Here is a 17,517-nt window from a genome sequence, read left to right as displayed (position 1 = left end):
TCGTACCTTTCGCGCGTGCACACACACACACAAAAGAACCGTATTCAATGTTTGTTTAGCAGGGCTTTCAATTTATGATTACATCCTTCCAAATTAACCATAATCATATTATTTCCCCTCTAAAACATGCAAAGGAAAAATTTTCCTGAGAGACTTTTCTGCCAAAAATGTTTTTCTTGCAATCCATAGGGGGCTAAAGTGGAATATATGAACTTATCAACTTGGAAGAGCCTTGGGCTTTGGAAAGATGGAAATAAAGAAAGGAACATATCATTTCTCACCCATTTAAATGCTCCTTGATAAGAGGAATACTACATTGAACTCCAATACTCTCAATACTCTCTCTCTCTCTCTCTCTCTCTCTCTCTCTCTCTCTCTCTCTCTCTCAAATGACTTAGACCAGCCACTGATCTTTTCTTGAATTCCATATACAAATGGCATCTTCAATTTGTTTTGACTCTTGTTATGTACACTTTTCTAATTAATACTTACAGTTTGTTACAATTCTCAGTCAGTAATAAAACTGAGGGGTGCCATTGTAAAAACAAGGGATGCAGCTATCATTTCCCATTTCACAATGGTACTTCTCACTGAAAATCATGTTGAACTTTCAAACTAAGTTCATGTTTGGAATCCATGAACTTTTGCCTCGTAAAAGTTCAGTAACAAATCAAGCATTTTTTTTTGGGAAAAATTACATATACACCCCCTGTGGTTTTGCCATTTTCCACTTTAAACCCTATGGTTTGGAAGTTACCAACGACACCTCCTCAACTTTTCATGGGTTTTTTTAACGTGACGGAGTGGACAGAAAGGAGGAAATGATTGTTATGCCCTTGTCTTCCCCAATTGAAATTAGGGTTTTCATACTTTAAAACTGAAAATTAGGGTTTGATTCAAACCCTTGTTTATTTATCAACATAAACCCTTGATTTAGGAGTTTTATTTATCTTCATTAACATCATTATCATGATTTGCACATAAACCCTAATATTTTAGGAATTTTTTTGTTTTGTTTTTTTTTCAATATTTTTTTCTTGAAATGTGGGTTTGATGTAGCCATGGGGTGGGGTTTTATTGTCTGTGGTTGAGGTGACAGCGGTGGCCGGAGATGGCGACGGTGGCGGCAGCAGCGGTGGGAAATGGCGTAACCTTAATCTCTTTGCAAATGGCTTAAAACCAGTGATAAAGGGTATTTCTGCCCTCAAAATATTAACCATGGTTAGTTTTAGCCATTCCGTTAGCTTAAATTGACGGACCGTCAACGGAGGGGGTTTACTTAAAAATGTCAGGAAGTTGATGGGGTGTCTTTGGTAACTTCCAAACCACAGGGTTTAAAGAGGAAAATGGCCAAACCACATGAGGTCTATCTCTAATTTTTCCTTTTTTTTTTTTTTTTCATGTTCCCTCACCCATAGTCACGGGGCCTTCACTTTTTTCTCGCTAACAAACCCATGCAACGCCCCAACATATCACATGCTAAGTCCATCCTGTCTGCTATCTTGCCCTTGTCGTGCACTACTTTAAGCTCGGTCCTCTTGATGTAGTGGTTGCCCAGAAGGTAAAAGTGAGGCTATTAAATGAATTAATAAGACCAAATCTGTTGAAAGGTGAGCTTATGTGCCTGCCAAAATGCCTTCTGGGTTAGATTATTGGGAATTGTATTGTAACAGCCTTTCAACTGCCATAAGTTGCATCATCGAAGTGAGTGCTGATACTGAATTCGACCCTAATATATATTATATTACAAAGGGAGATCATAAATTCGCACCCACTGTAGGATGATTCGCCCCCTTATAACGTGAATTGCGGCATACTTTTAAAGCTTTTGACGTCAGATCACGCTATAAGTTGTGCGAATCATCCTACAGAGGGTGCGAATTTATCATCACCCTATTACAAATTCCTAAAAAAGCATTCAAAACATGTAATTATGTAAAGCCTCTCCATTGTAGGAGCTTTCTTCTCCCTTTCTTTCGGCTCTGGAAATGAACTAAAAAATGGGCCCAAAAACCGAAAGAACAGAAAAAAAATGTCAAACGAAGATTCCCTCAATGACAAAGAAACCTTTCACAAGGTTCGGCAGAGATTCACAGACCACACCAAGTTTTGTCTTCCCCATCTTTTTCTCTCTTTCATCTCTTTTATAATTGTCTTTTTTTCTCTCCGTGTGTTCTTTATTTGGATTTTTTTGATTTGGGTCTCTTGGGTTTTCAGAAAGTTGCTCAAACAAAGGACAGATTGTCAAAACAAGCGGTTCAAACCAAAGAGAAATTGTCAAAACAAGCAGTTAAAATCGCAAAACAAGCAGAAGAACACTAGCGATTCATTAACAAGGTATCTTGTTATAATCAAAGAGATATTGTCAAAACAATTGGAGTGTTCACCGTGTGGTTCAGATTTATCTGAAGGTGCAGTTTTGCAATAAAAAGATCCTTTTCTTTTTTAATTTAAACCCGGACCACGGCCCGGCGTGCGCGCGCGCGAGTGTTCAATAAAACCCAAGGATCCAACAAATTCCATGCCCCTTGAAGGGCCAAGGCTTTTCTCAACTCTACACCATATAAAGGTGAGAACCACTTTCTCCATGAGCAATGTGGGATTATTATTTTGCCTTTGTTTTATAGAACACATCTTGGGTTGAAGTCCCCAAAAAAGCGCTGAAAAAACACTAACTTTTGAAACAAGAGGGAAACCAAATTTTGAATCTTCCCTCCAAATTTTAAAGACAAGTCAAAAGGCAATTTTGACTTTTCTAGCTCTTTAAAATAGGAAAAATTACATATAGACCCCGCGTGGTTTGGCCATATTCCGTTTTAGACCCAGAGGTTTCAAAGTCATCAAACACACCCTCTTGTGATTCCCATGGGTTTTTTTAACGTAACAGAGCTAACGGATTGGGTGAAATGACTACTATACCCTTTCGTTATAAGTAAAAATAAAAAACCCATTCTGTCTGTTTCCTCAATTCTATCGAATGAAGATAGGGTTTTTCAGTGGAACGAATCTAGGGTTTTTCGAATGTACTTCATCTTCAACCTCGGTCCGCCATGATTCGTCTTCAACCGTTTGTCGTCTTCAACCTTGAGTGTCTTGAAGCTTTGTTCACTGCAACAACAACTGAGGTGAGCAACTCATCTTTTCTTTTCTTTTTTTATAAGCAGCTCATCTTTTCTTTTCATTATTAATGAGGTTGATGGTTTGGGAAGAAGGGGCTTTACATTAAAATAGTGTTGTTTTTATACTGTGTAATGATGTTAGGGTTTTATAGGTTTTTGAAGACACCTCCCCATCGTTCTCTGTGTAAAAAGGGGTTTTCTTTTAGGGTTTGTTTAGTAGAGAAAAAATAGGGCCTTTATATTAAAATAGTGTTTTTATACTATAATAATATGTCTTTTATACTAAATATTCGCCTTTCAACAGAAACCCTATGAGTTAAAGGTTTTTTTTTTTAATCTATCATTATTTTAATACTAGAATCTGGGTTCTGTTTCTACAATGTGTTTAGGGGTTTTTACCAATGTGGCTTTTACTACACGAATGTGGGTTTTGTACCAGTTTGTTTAGGATTTTATTTGGAATCTGTGTATTCTACTATTTGAATGTGTGGTTTCAAAATAGATTGGAAATCTGGTGGGGTTAGACCCCAACAATTTTTAGCCAACTCCCAACATATTTGAATGTGTGGTTAGACCCCAACATATTGAATGTGTGGTTTCAAACATAGGGAAGGGCATTTGCAGGTCCGGTAGACCCCAACAATTTTTAGCCCACTCCCAAACATCTTCCAACAGCCAAGATGCAGATTTTAAAGTCCCAATGAGACAACTCTTTAGATATTGCTTACGTTCCTCCACCACATTATTTGGGACCTCTAGGGGTAATGGATCAGAGAGAGTTTTAGCCTGGGAGGGACCGACTTTAGGTCTCAAATTTGGATTTAAGATCTAAACATTTTCTACAGGCGTTACGAGAGCCGAAATTTCTATACTGGCATGTTGGACACATCCGGTCACTGCCATTGGAAGGCAAACGGCAATTAAATTCAGAGGCTCTTCGACCAGGGACTCTTCTAGCCCCAAATTCCAGACGTCTTGATTGAGTCTCCCTGTCCTCCATACTATCCAGTGACCCTGAATGGGACTTGGGAGAAACCCAGTGAGATCTATTAAGGTCGCCACCTTGCCCAAACAAGCTAAGAGTTCTTCGGCAACAAACATTAAGGATCCCCAACGATTCAAAAACTTTCAGAGCTAGGTATCCTGCTTCCAGGAAATTTTGAAAATGAACCACGGTGAGATCTAAGTTGAAGCCGCATGGGCAAATTAATGGTTCCACCGGGAAACCAGAGACCACTCCTGACGTAGGAGGAGGTCGACGGCATCTAAAGACATCTCGGAAGACCGTTCCTGTCAGAAAATATGTTAATTTGGCCATTCATTCTCCATGGATTTGATTTCAACCCAAGAAAGCTAACTTCTCTTCATTATTCCACTTCTTGAATTCTTGCACATTTCTTAATTCTCTTGATCTGTAATCTGCCGTGATTAGTGATCAAAATCAGCCGCTTTACATCCTTGGTCGCACCTTCTTTTCTCTTCCTATTTTCCTAAGTTTGCAGAGCCGACCCCCTAACCTTGATCCTTTCTTGATCCAGTTCTTTTTTTTTGAAATGGTTCTTGATCCAGTTCTTGATCCCCCCTAATGTGTAGATTTGGATAGAAATGGTGGGCTCCACCTTATCCATGAGTTTGGGTGGAGCTGCTGGGTCCACCACATCAAAACATGAGGTGTAGAATGATTGGCCCCACCCCATCGTAGCATGAGGTGTAAAATAGTGGGTCCATTAGAGCAGGTGTCAAATAGTGGGTCCATTAGAGCAGGTGTCAAATATTGCTTGGCTCTAAAGTGTAAGGCCCCACGCTCTCAAAACAAAATATGAGCTATAAAGAATAGGTTTTCCATTAAAAATGTTTCTTGAAAAGAAAGCGAATGACAATGGAAAGAAACATGCTTAGTACATATTATAGATAGATAGATATCACTTTCACTCAAGGTCTCAGGCATCCGTTTGGAATGGAGGTAGCTTCTTCTGGAAGTGATGCCAAGGCGGGTGGTGATGAAGGAGAAGAAGAAACTGGAATTGAAGCCCATACAAACAAAGTCCCTTTCAGACTCTCCAAGAGAAAACAACCACCCTTCCAATGCCAATCAGTCTGAACCATTGCCTACAGGTAATGCCTTGTAATACTACATTCTGCTTGCAAAAAAACAAACCCTCTTAGCTAATTTTACACATGGTTTTCTCCGAGTTGATTTCATTCTTCCCTTCCTTTTCTTTCTCTGTATAACAAATGGGATGGGCTACTGAAAGTATCACTTCTCTAATCTAAAGGGAATATTAGGGGTGTCAATGGATCCAGACGATCCGATGGATCCTCCGAATTCGAACTTTAATGAACGGGATATGGGCATACCATAAAGATCCATGGACGCGTTTCAGATCCTCATCATAGTATCCAAAAAAATTTTGGATCAGATTCGAACATGCAAAGAAAATCCGTTGGATAGTCACGATCCGAAGTCTTTATAAAAAAACTCATAAAGTATGTAATAACATATGTAGTGTGAGGATACAATTGTAAAAGCGAATAAATTTCACATTTCTGTGATTCACTTTCTCGCTTCTCCCCTTTTCGCTGATCGATCCATTGTTTTCCAACCTAATCTACTTGGCTAGTCGCTCACCCTTTACCCTAATCCATTTGGCCACTCCATTCCATCAATAGTCACAATCCTTGTCTTGCATGTGTTGCATCCATGATAACTGAAAAGAAACGAAGAAGCAACATCCTTGTATGAACCCTAACCCCAACCCCTCATTCTCTTTCACTCTCCCATCTCTCTTTTGTGCTCCGATTTTGTTACTGAATTTGAGAATATGATCTGCTTGAAACCACCCCCCCCCCCCCCCCCCCCCCCCCCGAACCCATCAATTGATTTTTTATGATGGGTTTTTGGCTGGTATGATGGGTGTGTAGATGAGTTGGTTTTTGGGTATTTTATGTCCATGTATTGACATTTCGCATTCTGTACGGTGTAACATTTTTCTTACTTGAATCATGATTGCATAGGCCTTGTGCTATTCAGAGTATTTGTTGGATCTCATGATCCAATTAAGGGCTCTTAGTCATTTGAGAGCTGTTACATATCTTATGATCCAGTAAAGGACAGTGCTTTACTCATAGTTGACTAAACATTCTACCTTTTTTTAACATTTTAATTGTGTACAAAGTAGAACCTACTAGGACTCTCTGATGGATGGTCCAATTTGAAATGGATCGTGACCTCGACATGGGAAGTTGGATCCGAAGAACACTCCGAATCCAATCCGACCGATAAAGGATTTTAATGGATAGCGACTGAGGGATAGGTGGAGCCGACCTGAAGTGGATCCATTGACACCCCTAGGCAAGATCTACACAAAGTACACACAAGATCTGCAATCTCCCTCCCACAGAAGAAAGTAATCTTCTTGGGATATGCAATGAGAGTAAGAGCATCTTATGAAGTCTTATTTTAAAATAGGAATATTTTAAGTAAAATCTTTTTTTGGTTGGAAGGTTGAGAATCTAGCTCAACCATTGAGCTAGAGACCCAACTCCATTTGAAGTTAAATGCAGATGGAACACTAAAGCCTTTAGAGGTCATTCATTATATTGTTTTGATAATTATTATAACAATTATTTGCAAATAATCAGATTTAACTTCAAAACTTTTTATTATGGAAATGAATTAACTTGCATTACATAATTTCTAAAATACTCATAAAACCTACACTTTATTCAGAAAAAAAAAAAAAAAAAAAACTTAACTTCTTGAAAATTTCAGCTACATCTTCCCTAAACCCGCAATCTACCGCGACTTTGTACTTTAAAACCATATTTGATTTTATATTGAATTTAGGTGACTTAAGAAAAATACTTTTTTTAAAAATACTGATTTTTCTTAAAAATTTGATAAAGGACTAAAATTCAATATTATTTTTTGATCTAATGGCCCATAAGATATTTCTTGTCTTTAAATATGGACCATAGATCATCCTTGATCCAATGGCCCATAGCTTATAATCAATCACAAGATCTTGTCTTATCCTCAATTTCATGATAACATATGAATTTCCCATTTTGGAAAAGACTTTAAAATTCAAATTGGAATAATGACAACCAAATAGCCCCAAATTACCTGCACGAAATCCTTTCCTTACAAATCTCTGAACAAAAGAAGAGGATCATTGACCCGAAATGACGATTTTGCCCTCTAAATCAACCTATAGAATGCACTGGTACTATCTACATCACCCTTGATTTCCTGATTAAATCATAACCTTGATCTGATTTAGGTTACCAAATTGCAAGCGTTTAGAGTTTCCAGGGTTGCCCTCAAATTATACACCCACAGTATGTAAATAAGAGCTCTCTCTTCATTTTCTAGAATTTTTGAAAGGCTGTAAATAAATAATGCCTAAATATCCCTAGAAAATCTATTAGAAAACCTTTAAAATTGATATTGGCACCCCACGCCTTGTCCTACACCTCATGAACTTAAATTGACCCCCAAGGTAAGGAGTTTAGCTACAGCTTGAAGACATGAAGAGTAAAACCTTGAAGGTGTTTGCAAGTGCTAATTTTTGTAAATTTTGTAATCTAGTTCATAGTGTTTCTGTTGTAATCTTTACACTGGCTATAAATTCCGCTCAAAATCAATGAAAAACATACCTGTTTTAACACAATTACCTGCTATTGTTTTTTCCAATTTAAACCTTAGTAGTGTGGCTAAACTCCCTATCTCTCCGCATAACCAATCCAGTCCTAGATCTCCAGTTCAAAATTCGATAAATACTCTCTTTCAAGAAACTTGGGCAGACGAAAGATATAAGCTGCGAAACAAAAATTCTTTGTAAATCCATAGTTGCAAATGGAAACCATAAAAATGAACTGATTCTGATTTCATATTTTACAAATGACTGGTATTACCTCACAGCGCGGCACAATTGATTTCAAGTTGTTCTTTCAATATCAGGATCGCGACAGAACTCCTTTAGAGCTACAGAAAAGGAACCCAAACATTAGACTTGTTTTCATTTGCAATTCGAATCTAACCTGACTTTGCACATACAATCTGCAAAGTTTGCATGAATCTTCTTTACCAAAGTATAGATTAAAAATTGTAAGCATCCAGTCTTTCTCAAAGATTTAAGATGCTACCGAGTTACTAATTTACAAAAAGTCACAGAGTAGCCGCATAAAGATAACAGAAAAAGAAAAAGGAAAGGAATTTTGATGATCTCTAAAAAGTAGTGATTTTCAAGGTGAGAGAGAGGGATCACAACCAAAATGTAAAGTAAATTACACAATACATTATTATTTTTAATGGTTAAATTACACAATACAATGCAAGGTTGTTATTTTCCAGACAACTATAAACTAAAGAACACCAAGGGGCTGTTTGGATACGCGGATTTTAGAACCCAGGTTTCAGTTTGAAAACAACGTAAAAGAGGGTTCATGATCAAGCTGTTGTATGCTGTCCTGACAGCGTTTCTTGGATTGAGGGATCACAACCAAAATGTAAAGTAAATTACACAATACATTATTTTTTTTGTATGGTTAAATTACACAATACATTGCAAGGTTGTTATTTTCCAGACAACTATAAACTAGAGAACACCGAGGGGCCGTTTGGATATGCGGACTTTAGAATCCAGGTTTTAGTTTGAAAACAGCGTAAAAGAGGGTTCATGATCAAGCTGTCGTATGCTGTCGTGACAGCGTTTCTTGGATTTTAAGTAAGAAATCTAGGTTTTAGAAATCTCTCCCCCCATCATGAGATTTCTAAAACCTGGAAACATGAGACGATCTCCCTGCTCTCTTGCTGTCGGAAAGAAGGGTGAGAAAACAGAAAACTTCTTCTCTCGTCTCCCATCTACTATTTTGAGGAAATCCAAGATTCTAAAATCAGTGTATCCAAACGGCCCCCGAGTGTTTCGAAAAGGTTACCTAGTACCCAATCATAATGGAAAGTCAGCCTATACAATCTTAAAAATGGAAATAATTTTGATGATGCTCTCAAAAGTAACCTTGTCTTAGATAAATCGCTACACAGGCTTCGAGAACTATTAGAAGTAGGCTTCTTCCCATTAAAAAACTATGAAATAGGAATGGATATCCTAGAATGCAGACACCAACAAGGCCATTCTACTACTATCAGGTACCAAATGCAGGTGGCTTCTTTGATGTTCAAAATTATATTTTAAAAGATTTGCCATTTCAAGAATAGTAAGGAAAGTTATAAAGCTTATTTTAAGATTAATTTACTTTCCTTCAACCTTCAAAATTCCAATAGCAAAATCCAAACAAAAACATTTGAAGCATACCTTGGCACAGTCCCATGGCGGCGCAAGTCATATTCAGTCGCCTTTCGAAGAGCTCTTGCAAAAGCCTTAAATGTGGCCTCAATAATATGGTGAGAATTTTCCCCAGCAAGCTGCTTCAACCAAAAAAAATTGTAACTGTTAAGAGAGTAGAAAATCACAAAACCTTGAACATTTCCTTATTTTTTCTTACTTCACGGCAGAATGATAAAATTGCACTCATTGAACAATTAGCAGATAATGCCCCTAATTCAGGAGGTTGAAGTCGGATTTGACAAGAAGAAATGGAAGATAAAAGAGGGTTTTCTTTCAAGGATGTATCACCTGCCGGATGTGAAGGGTCATTCCAGATGTATTCACTAAAGACTGAAAGAAGTGCTTCACCAGCTAAGGAAATCAGAATTCAAAATCATGGATCAGTATATTCCCCTTATCTAAAAAATTCCAAGTTCGGGTTCAATTCAATAACCAAAAAAATAAGACTTCGACATCAGAAAAAGAATAAAAAAGGTTTTGACATTACAGGGTTTAGTTATTGTTCAAGCAAGTGATATGTTTACAAAATTGGTGCATTTTCAAAATGCAGCCATTTTGGAAAAAATAACTAGAATTCCTCCATCATAACAAATTAAAGAATTGTCAATAATTTGAGGAAGGGAAGTGGTATATTCGCCCCTTTTTTTTTTACTTGGGACCAAACACACCCCCCCCCCAAATAGTAGCCATAAATACATAGCAAAAAAGGGGGCGGATATATAACTTCCCTTTGAGGAATATGACCAACTACCCATTCCTGATTCCTACTCAATTGCTCCCACTAAAACTAGATTAAATAAGCTGAAATGCTTGATTAAGAACAAGTGGCAATTCAGAAGAGGATAACCACATTGACAAAAAATTTACACCCATGCGATGACCTGTAACTTGTGGTATTTAAACCCAGGTCAAGGGGAAGCAAACAAAGAACTAGAGTAGTTTAGTAGTACCATGTAAATAAAATGGTACTTAATTACATATGCGCTTCCTGTAAGTTATGTTTGGGGACGTTCAATTGAGCCGGCGTTTCAAAACATGAATGTGGGTCAAAATGGGGCCAAAGAATATCCTAGTTGACTCGGCACAATGCGATCAAGTACTTGGTTGGCATGGCTGAGTATTCGGTTGATGCAGTCATGACTAGGGAGAGCCAAAGGAGTTTTGATTGACTTTGAAATGGGGATCGTCCTAGGGCTCATCTTCTAATTTTTAAGTATTTTTAGGTATTTTTTGCAGATTATTCCCCCACCCGATCGTAGGCCTTCTCCATATCCAGTTTGCAAATTATTCCCCCAACTCACGACTTTGACAACAGCGTCAACTATTTGCAGATTATGAGAAAATCAGAGATGATAAACTCCCACCCACCATGCCAATCATTATTTTCAACGGGGTTAAATCTTTTCAAGAGGGGGAGTATCATAGGGATGATCCTAGGGAGCATCTTCTATTTTTTAAGTGTCATTTAGGTACTTTTTAAGTCTCTTAAGTTATAAGAGGGGTACTATAGTATTTTCCCATCAAAATCACCTAAGTTCTTTGAGTCGTGAGTGTTCTAAATAGACCCTACAGATGTATTATGAAAATCTTAAGTGGGGAATGTCTTTATGTCATTACAGGGTATTTTAGTCAAAAAAGTGTTGAGTTTTTGTTTAAGGTTTTAGAATTTTCTAGTTCTCTATCTTTTCTTAATATACATAGTTTCAGAGAACTTTTCTTGGATGCTATGCAATGATGGAATTAAAAAAGATTTATCTTCATATCCGATTAGTTTTCTAGCCCTAAACTCCTCTTTCACTTTCTTATTTTCTCCTCTTCTCTTTTTCTTCAGTCACTTTTTTCTCATTTCCCTTCTTTTTCCCCTTTCCCTCCCTCTATACCCGTTTTGGTTGGTTCAAAACCTCCACTCTGCTTGGCTTCATAACAACCCACCCAACCCCCCCCCCCCCCCCCCCCCAAATCCTTCTTCTCCTATCACCTTATTGATCATGATCTTCTAGAGCCTGGTCTTTCTTGATCTTAATCTTTCAGGTTTTTTTCTTTTTTAAAATTTTTAATGGCAGCAATTTCATTTAAAAAGAGGAAGACCGAGGTTGTCCACCAAAGATTACAAACAATAAGAAAAGAGAACTAGGAGAGGGGAAAAAGAAAGAAACTACGGTCAAAGGGAAAGGAAATCAACCACTTCCAAATCCACCTTCCCCACAACATCTTTAGGAAGCCTATCCACCACCCCATTAGCGGATCTTTCATGTTTTTATCTTGATTATCTATTCTCTCTCTTACTCTTTTGTTGTCACAAATTCACATCACGTTGTAGGGCAAAATGCGGACTTGTACAAGAATGCAGCCAAGGTAAAAGGGAGCCAACTCGGGAGGAGTCCACGGTGCCACGTTGGAGTTTTGAAACTATGAAGTGGTACTCAAAATTATCTCAATTTTCTAACAAACACCAAGACTACTAAGACTTCATAAATGACCGAAGTAACTTACTGAAGTGAGACTCTCCTAAAGCTGCAACCTACTATCAGGTCCAACAGCCAAGGTGTCAATGTTTCTCCATCAAACGTAAGGACAAGTGTTTCTGCCTCAAGCCAAACCTAATATTTGAAAATGATGTGATACTCGACCAATGGCAACCATACTATTTTCACACAATGGAAACACGAATCATAAGAAAGACATAACGACATAACAAGTCCTTATTGCAACCTAATAGGAACAGCAGCACTCATTGTAGTCATGAAGCTTGTTACCATGAGCAACTGTATTTTTCTCTCCAGTTTGCCGGCAATTCGAAGTTGAGACCACAAGCAACTCACATAAATTTTTTCATATGGAGCTAGAGAGGAAGCGGAATAAATTACCTGTGTGTCATACGACCCAACTCTTTCAGTGGGGATACGTAGATCACAGCTCAAGTGAGGTCGCCCCGATAAATCCTGAAATAGTCAATTTAGCAGCAGGGATTAAAGAAATAAATACAATAGATGCTTCTACTCGTATAAAAAACAATTGAATCCGTAGAAAAATGATCATATTGTAAATAATGTGAGAATTATTAACTTCTCCATTCGTCCCAAAGAAAATGGAAAAAATATGTTAATGGATGTGACTATAACATCTGTAAGTAAATTATATGATAATTATTTATCCGGAGATGATATTTTCACTCCCCCTACAGTATGCATTCGCCCCCCCTTATAACGTGAACAGTGGGCAACTTTAACGCTTTTTGACGTCAAATCACGTTAAAAGGGGGGCGAATTCTTACTGTAGGGGGGTGAAAATATCATCGCCCTTATTTATCTGATATGAAATATTATCCACGTCAGCATGACTCAGTACCACAGACTAATAGGTTCATGTCAACTAAAAACCCTTTCAGATGATAAACAGATGCATTCACATATAACATGCATATTCTCAATATTCTCGTGATCAGTGTAGCACTCCAGCCATCTCATGTTGCTGAAGAAAAGGTGTTCTCTCATAATTTACCAGTAAAAACAACATTCTATAGTTAAGATTGTACCAGGGAAACATGTACAAGAGCTTCATCAAGTGGAGCCGATAAGTCTCCAAATCGGTTGATCCCTTTTCTATCCCCAAGGGCCTGAAGAAGCGCCTGCAAAACCAAGTAAAGAATGTCGATGACACCCAAGAACCAAAAGCATGACAGCACGTGCTGCAAAAGAAAAAATTTGGAGAGCAACCAAATGAACCATGAAAATATAAAAGGCATTCATCGAAGAGAATCACCGATCCAATGGCAAGAGCAACATCTTCATTTGTGTGATGATCATCAATATGAGTGTCACCACAAGCCTTTACATGAACATCAAATAACCCATGGGACGCAAGTTGCTGCAACATGCATGCTAAATGTTAGTCGGCAAATAGATGATTCGACAATTTACTATTAAATGTCTAATGCCTGAAGCTTCTGTAAACTCACTTCCAAGAAAGACAATGGCAAGGAAGTTCATGATCTAAACTTAAGATGCAACAGAGTAACCAAAAAACTATTGAACGAACACTAAGATAGATGGTATGATATGTTAAAGTTGTCATTTCATTAGAAGTATAGTTTTGCAGCAACAAAAACGTCGTAGGCTGCAAGTGGGTTATAACATTGAAATGCCATTCATAACAATTTCTTTCCATGAATTTGATAAAGTACTATGTCAACAATTTGGATCAAAGAGAACCAATCTGAACACCACTTGATGGTGAAAAAGAAAGCAGTACACCTCCTTCGCATTCATAGACATAGTTCCAAAAAGTTTAAAAATTGCTTTCCTCGATCCAATTAGGACGTGCAACAGACTTCCATCACAAAGCTAATGCCAAAAGAAAATGATGAGCTCTTAGACTACAGATTCAAGTGTCTAAAGATTCGGAACTAGGACAACATGCCCACCATGTAGTACATTCAAGGCATGTTCGCCAAGGCTTCTCATTCTCGCCCGATTAAACAGGCGCAAACGAATCAATGAGAAACTTCGGAAGCGACTCTGAGTCACTCCGAAGAATCTCATTTTTAGTTGAAATAGAAGATGAAAATTGGGAAACAGGCTTTGCGGGTTGAGAATATTGAGAATCACATTAAATAATAGTTCGAAATATTATCCAGGACAGCAAGACTTACTTTTTGCCATTGGCTAATAGGTTCATGTAAACTAACATATCTTTCAGTAGAAAAACAAATGCATTCCCGTATAACCATGCATATTCTCAATATTCTCATAATCAAAGTAGCACTGCAGTCATCTCATGCTGCGGAAAAAAAAGGTGATTTCTCTCAAAAAAATGTCATAATTTACCTGTAAAAAATAACATTCTATAGATAAGATGGTTCATGGACAGCAAGACTTTCGCAAATGATGTGATAAGTAGAAGAATCGCTTTAAATAATGGTTGCTGAACCCGTACTTTTCATTTTTATAGTCGTATTTGTCAATTAATCAATAACTAATATATAAAATTGACAGTAAACAACCACAAAATCAGTGTTTGCCAATACTCACATCCAACATATGATCAAGAAAGGGAATAGAGGTACTGCTATCGGCAATTCCCGACCCATCCAAGTTTAGTTTTACTTCCACATTCGTTTCTTTTGTAACCCTCCTGACCTCCCCAATGCGACCTGCCGAAAATACATACATGAAAATATAAAAGAAAGCAGACATAAGCAACAATGGTAAACATAAGGAGCAGCTAAATTTGCTCCACTTGAACTGAAATACAAATGAGAAGCCTAAACTAAAGTTACTAAACCCATAAATAAACAATCTTCAATTCCTTTTTTTGATGAGTTACAATCTTCAATTCCGTTTTTTGATGAGTAATAATCCTCAATTCCTCACATAAGAAGGAAAATAATCAAAACAATCCTTCAAAAGTAAAACCCTAAATCATCCAAAATCTCCCAAACAAATCAGACAAAAAATAATAAACAGTAAATCATTCGAACCACAAGGAAGAGGGTAAAACAATATACTGTTACGTTCTTTCTCTTGGATTTTCCTATGGTGAAAAATGGCTACTTCGAGGGAGCCAACCATCCAAACAATACGCAAGAGGGTAAAACAATACACAATCTTCAATTCCTATCACATAACAAGGAAAAAAAAATCCTTCAGAACTAGAACCCTAAATCAACAATAATACCGATTTTGCTTGGAGCGCCATTTTCACCAGCTTCATGACAAGCACAGGAAACAGTTTTCCTTGGGCGGCGTAACATAACAGACTTTGGGCGTCCAAGCTTCAAGGTTGTGGGTTGCGAGGTCTGCGAAACCCTAACCCTAACCCTAGATTTCATAAAAGGCAGAATCGTTGAGAGAGAGATAGCCTCCATGAGAAAGTTCTCGAATTATTGGATGAAATGTGGGCAACCATTTTGGCAAGGAAATTATATATGCATAGCTCTGTTTTGATAATGGCACTACTTTCTTTCTTTATTACACATTTCGGGTATGTCTATAAGAGTCCCCCAAATATTGTCTTAATTACCAAAAATAATGTCTTTGTCCCATAAATACTTAAATAGCTTTTAATTTTTTTTTACCCAATTTACCCTTTCTTATATTACCTTATGGGATTTGCTAGGGACCATCACATAAAAGCATTTTGGGCCTGGTTGTTGCCTGTGAGAGTAGCCACAGAGGCTCACTTTTCAACAGATTTTGTTTTATTCATTTAATTCGTCCGAGGTTGGCTGCTCTTACGTGCAACAGCCGGTCCGCAAAATGCCTTCTGCGACGCTCCCTGGCAAATCCATTATAGATAATGTACAAATTCCTAAAATTCGTCTTCATAAATAAAGGAAACATTAATGGAAGGGGATTTGCTAGCATCCATAGCAGAAAGCATTTCCCGGATGGTGGGTTGCCTGTGAAAACAGCCACCTCATGAATGAAGACAAAATCTGCTGAAAAGTGAGCTCTCACATGCAACAGACCATCTGTGAAATGCCTTCTGTGATGGTCGCTAACAAATCCCTCATAAAAATCACGCCTCCTCTCTATACCGTACGCAATTTTCATTTTTTTAGTAACTCTTATCCAAGGTTTTAAATTTCAGTTTCGGTACCAATTTCAGACCCCACCGAAATCCAAAATGTCGGTGAAATCCGAAATTTTCGGCCGAAATTTGTCAAAATTTAAAACCATGCTCTTATCTCACTCTCTTTTAATTGAATACATTAGTGAAGTCGCTCGATCCCTCCCTCCCACCTTCCCAACCCGTTTCTACCCTTTTCGGTAACCCTCTCTCTTCTCTCAATTGAATACCTCATCAAAGAAATAGGTCTCTCTCAATTGAATGGATCCCATCTCCCTCTCATCATATGAAATAAAATAAAGTAGCACTCTCAAATGGATTTAATGAGTTTTTATATGGTGTGAGTCTTTCGTTACGGCTTCCACCATAGGATGATTCAAACCATCCATTTGATGGATAACGAGGTAAATAGGTTGTGTGCCCCAAAAATCATTTCCATAGGATAATCCTAGTCCTTTGATCTATGGAAACCTCTATATATAGGCAGGTTGGGATTGGTAAACAACGTATTAAAGCTGTTGTACATCAAATATACTGTTTGGATATTTTGAAAAATGCTTACACCATATAAAATCTTTGATTTAATAGAGAGAGAGAGAGAGAGAGAGAGAGAGAGAGAGGAAGAGGATACTTGAGAGAGAAAGAGGATACTCGTATGGGGTTTGGTGTGAGTGAGTGTGTGTGTATGTGAGAGAGAGAGAGAGAGAGGCTACCGAGTTAAGAGAGAGAGAGAGAGAGAGAGAGAGAGAGGAGGTTCGTATGGTGGGAACATGGTTTCAAATTTTGGTTTCGGAATGCGTTTCGGTCCTCATCCATATCGAAATTTCAGAATTTCGGGCGAAATCCAACGAAATCAATTTAAAAGATATTTAAGTCATACAAAATTTTAGTAATTTCGCTCGAAATTCTGGGATAATATTAAATAAGGGATAAAATCCAGATTTTGTTGGGATATTCTTTAAATTTCAGAACGAAATTTCGGGGAAAATAAAATTTCAATCGAAAATTTGAAATTTCGGTCAAAATTTCATACCATTTCGGGTTTACCGGTTTCTCCCACAGTACGATATGCCAACGAGGATGTTGGGTCCCAAGGGAGGTGGATTGTAGGATCACACATCGGAAAGTTAAATGGTTGATTAAATTAAATATAGTATTGTTGATAAACCCTCATAAGACAAAGAACCCTCATAAATTACATAATGCACCACTTGTCTAGATACTTAAATTTCTCTCAACTTCAAAAGAACTTCCCAGATCTATTTGGAGGTACACTCTAATTTTGTTTAGTTTTGTAGTTTATTACTTATTAGTTACATTTATCTAATTAGCCTTATAGCATTTATCTGAAAAACTACTTTAACCTAGGAAAATTTTGTAGTTTATCTCGGGGACGAAATTATAGTCCAAACTACTCAGGTGATAAACAAAGAATCAAATCTGGATAACTATGGGAAGAAATTATTCTAGTCCAATCT

At 37.5% G+C, this 17,517-nt stretch overlaps 1 protein-coding gene across 7 annotated transcripts; it reads right to left on the bottom strand.

Annotated features, from left to right (window-relative positions):
- Window positions 1–7,671: 7,671 nt before the first annotated feature.
- Window positions 7,672–15,388, bottom strand: LOC143885168 (imidazoleglycerol-phosphate dehydratase, chloroplastic-like). 7 transcript variants are annotated; one of them, XM_077389200.1, is made up of 9 exons: window positions 15,146–15,382; window positions 14,500–14,621; window positions 13,232–13,336; window positions 13,005–13,097; window positions 12,337–12,411; window positions 9,758–9,820; window positions 9,437–9,549; window positions 8,037–8,106; window positions 7,672–7,939 (listed from the first exon to the last, which is right to left on the bottom strand). In XM_077389200.1, the coding sequence occupies exons 1-8, from the start codon at window positions 15,333–15,335 to the stop codon at window positions 8,079–8,081; spliced, it is 789 nt and encodes a 262-aa protein (XP_077245315.1). In that variant the 5' UTR covers window positions 15,336–15,382; the 3' UTR covers window positions 7,672–7,939; window positions 8,037–8,078. The 7 variants fall into 7 exon arrangements, with proteins under 7 accessions (XP_077245315.1, XP_077245316.1, XP_077245318.1 ...); XM_077389201.1 differs by having other exon boundaries at window positions 9,437–9,546; window positions 15,146–15,379; XM_077389203.1 differs by lacking the exon at window positions 9,758–9,820 and having other exon boundaries at window positions 9,437–9,546; window positions 15,146–15,385.
- Between the last annotated feature and the right edge of the window lie 2,129 nt (window positions 15,389–17,517).

Source organism: Tasmannia lanceolata, unplaced genomic scaffold (assembly GCF_043159265.1).
Source record: "Tasmannia lanceolata isolate RefF3 unplaced genomic scaffold, GAP_Taslan_0.1 ptg000008l, whole genome shotgun sequence".
Lineage (NCBI taxonomy): Eukaryota > Viridiplantae > Streptophyta > Magnoliopsida > Canellales > Winteraceae > Tasmannia > Tasmannia lanceolata.
This window is presented reverse-complemented; position numbering and strand designations above follow the sequence as displayed.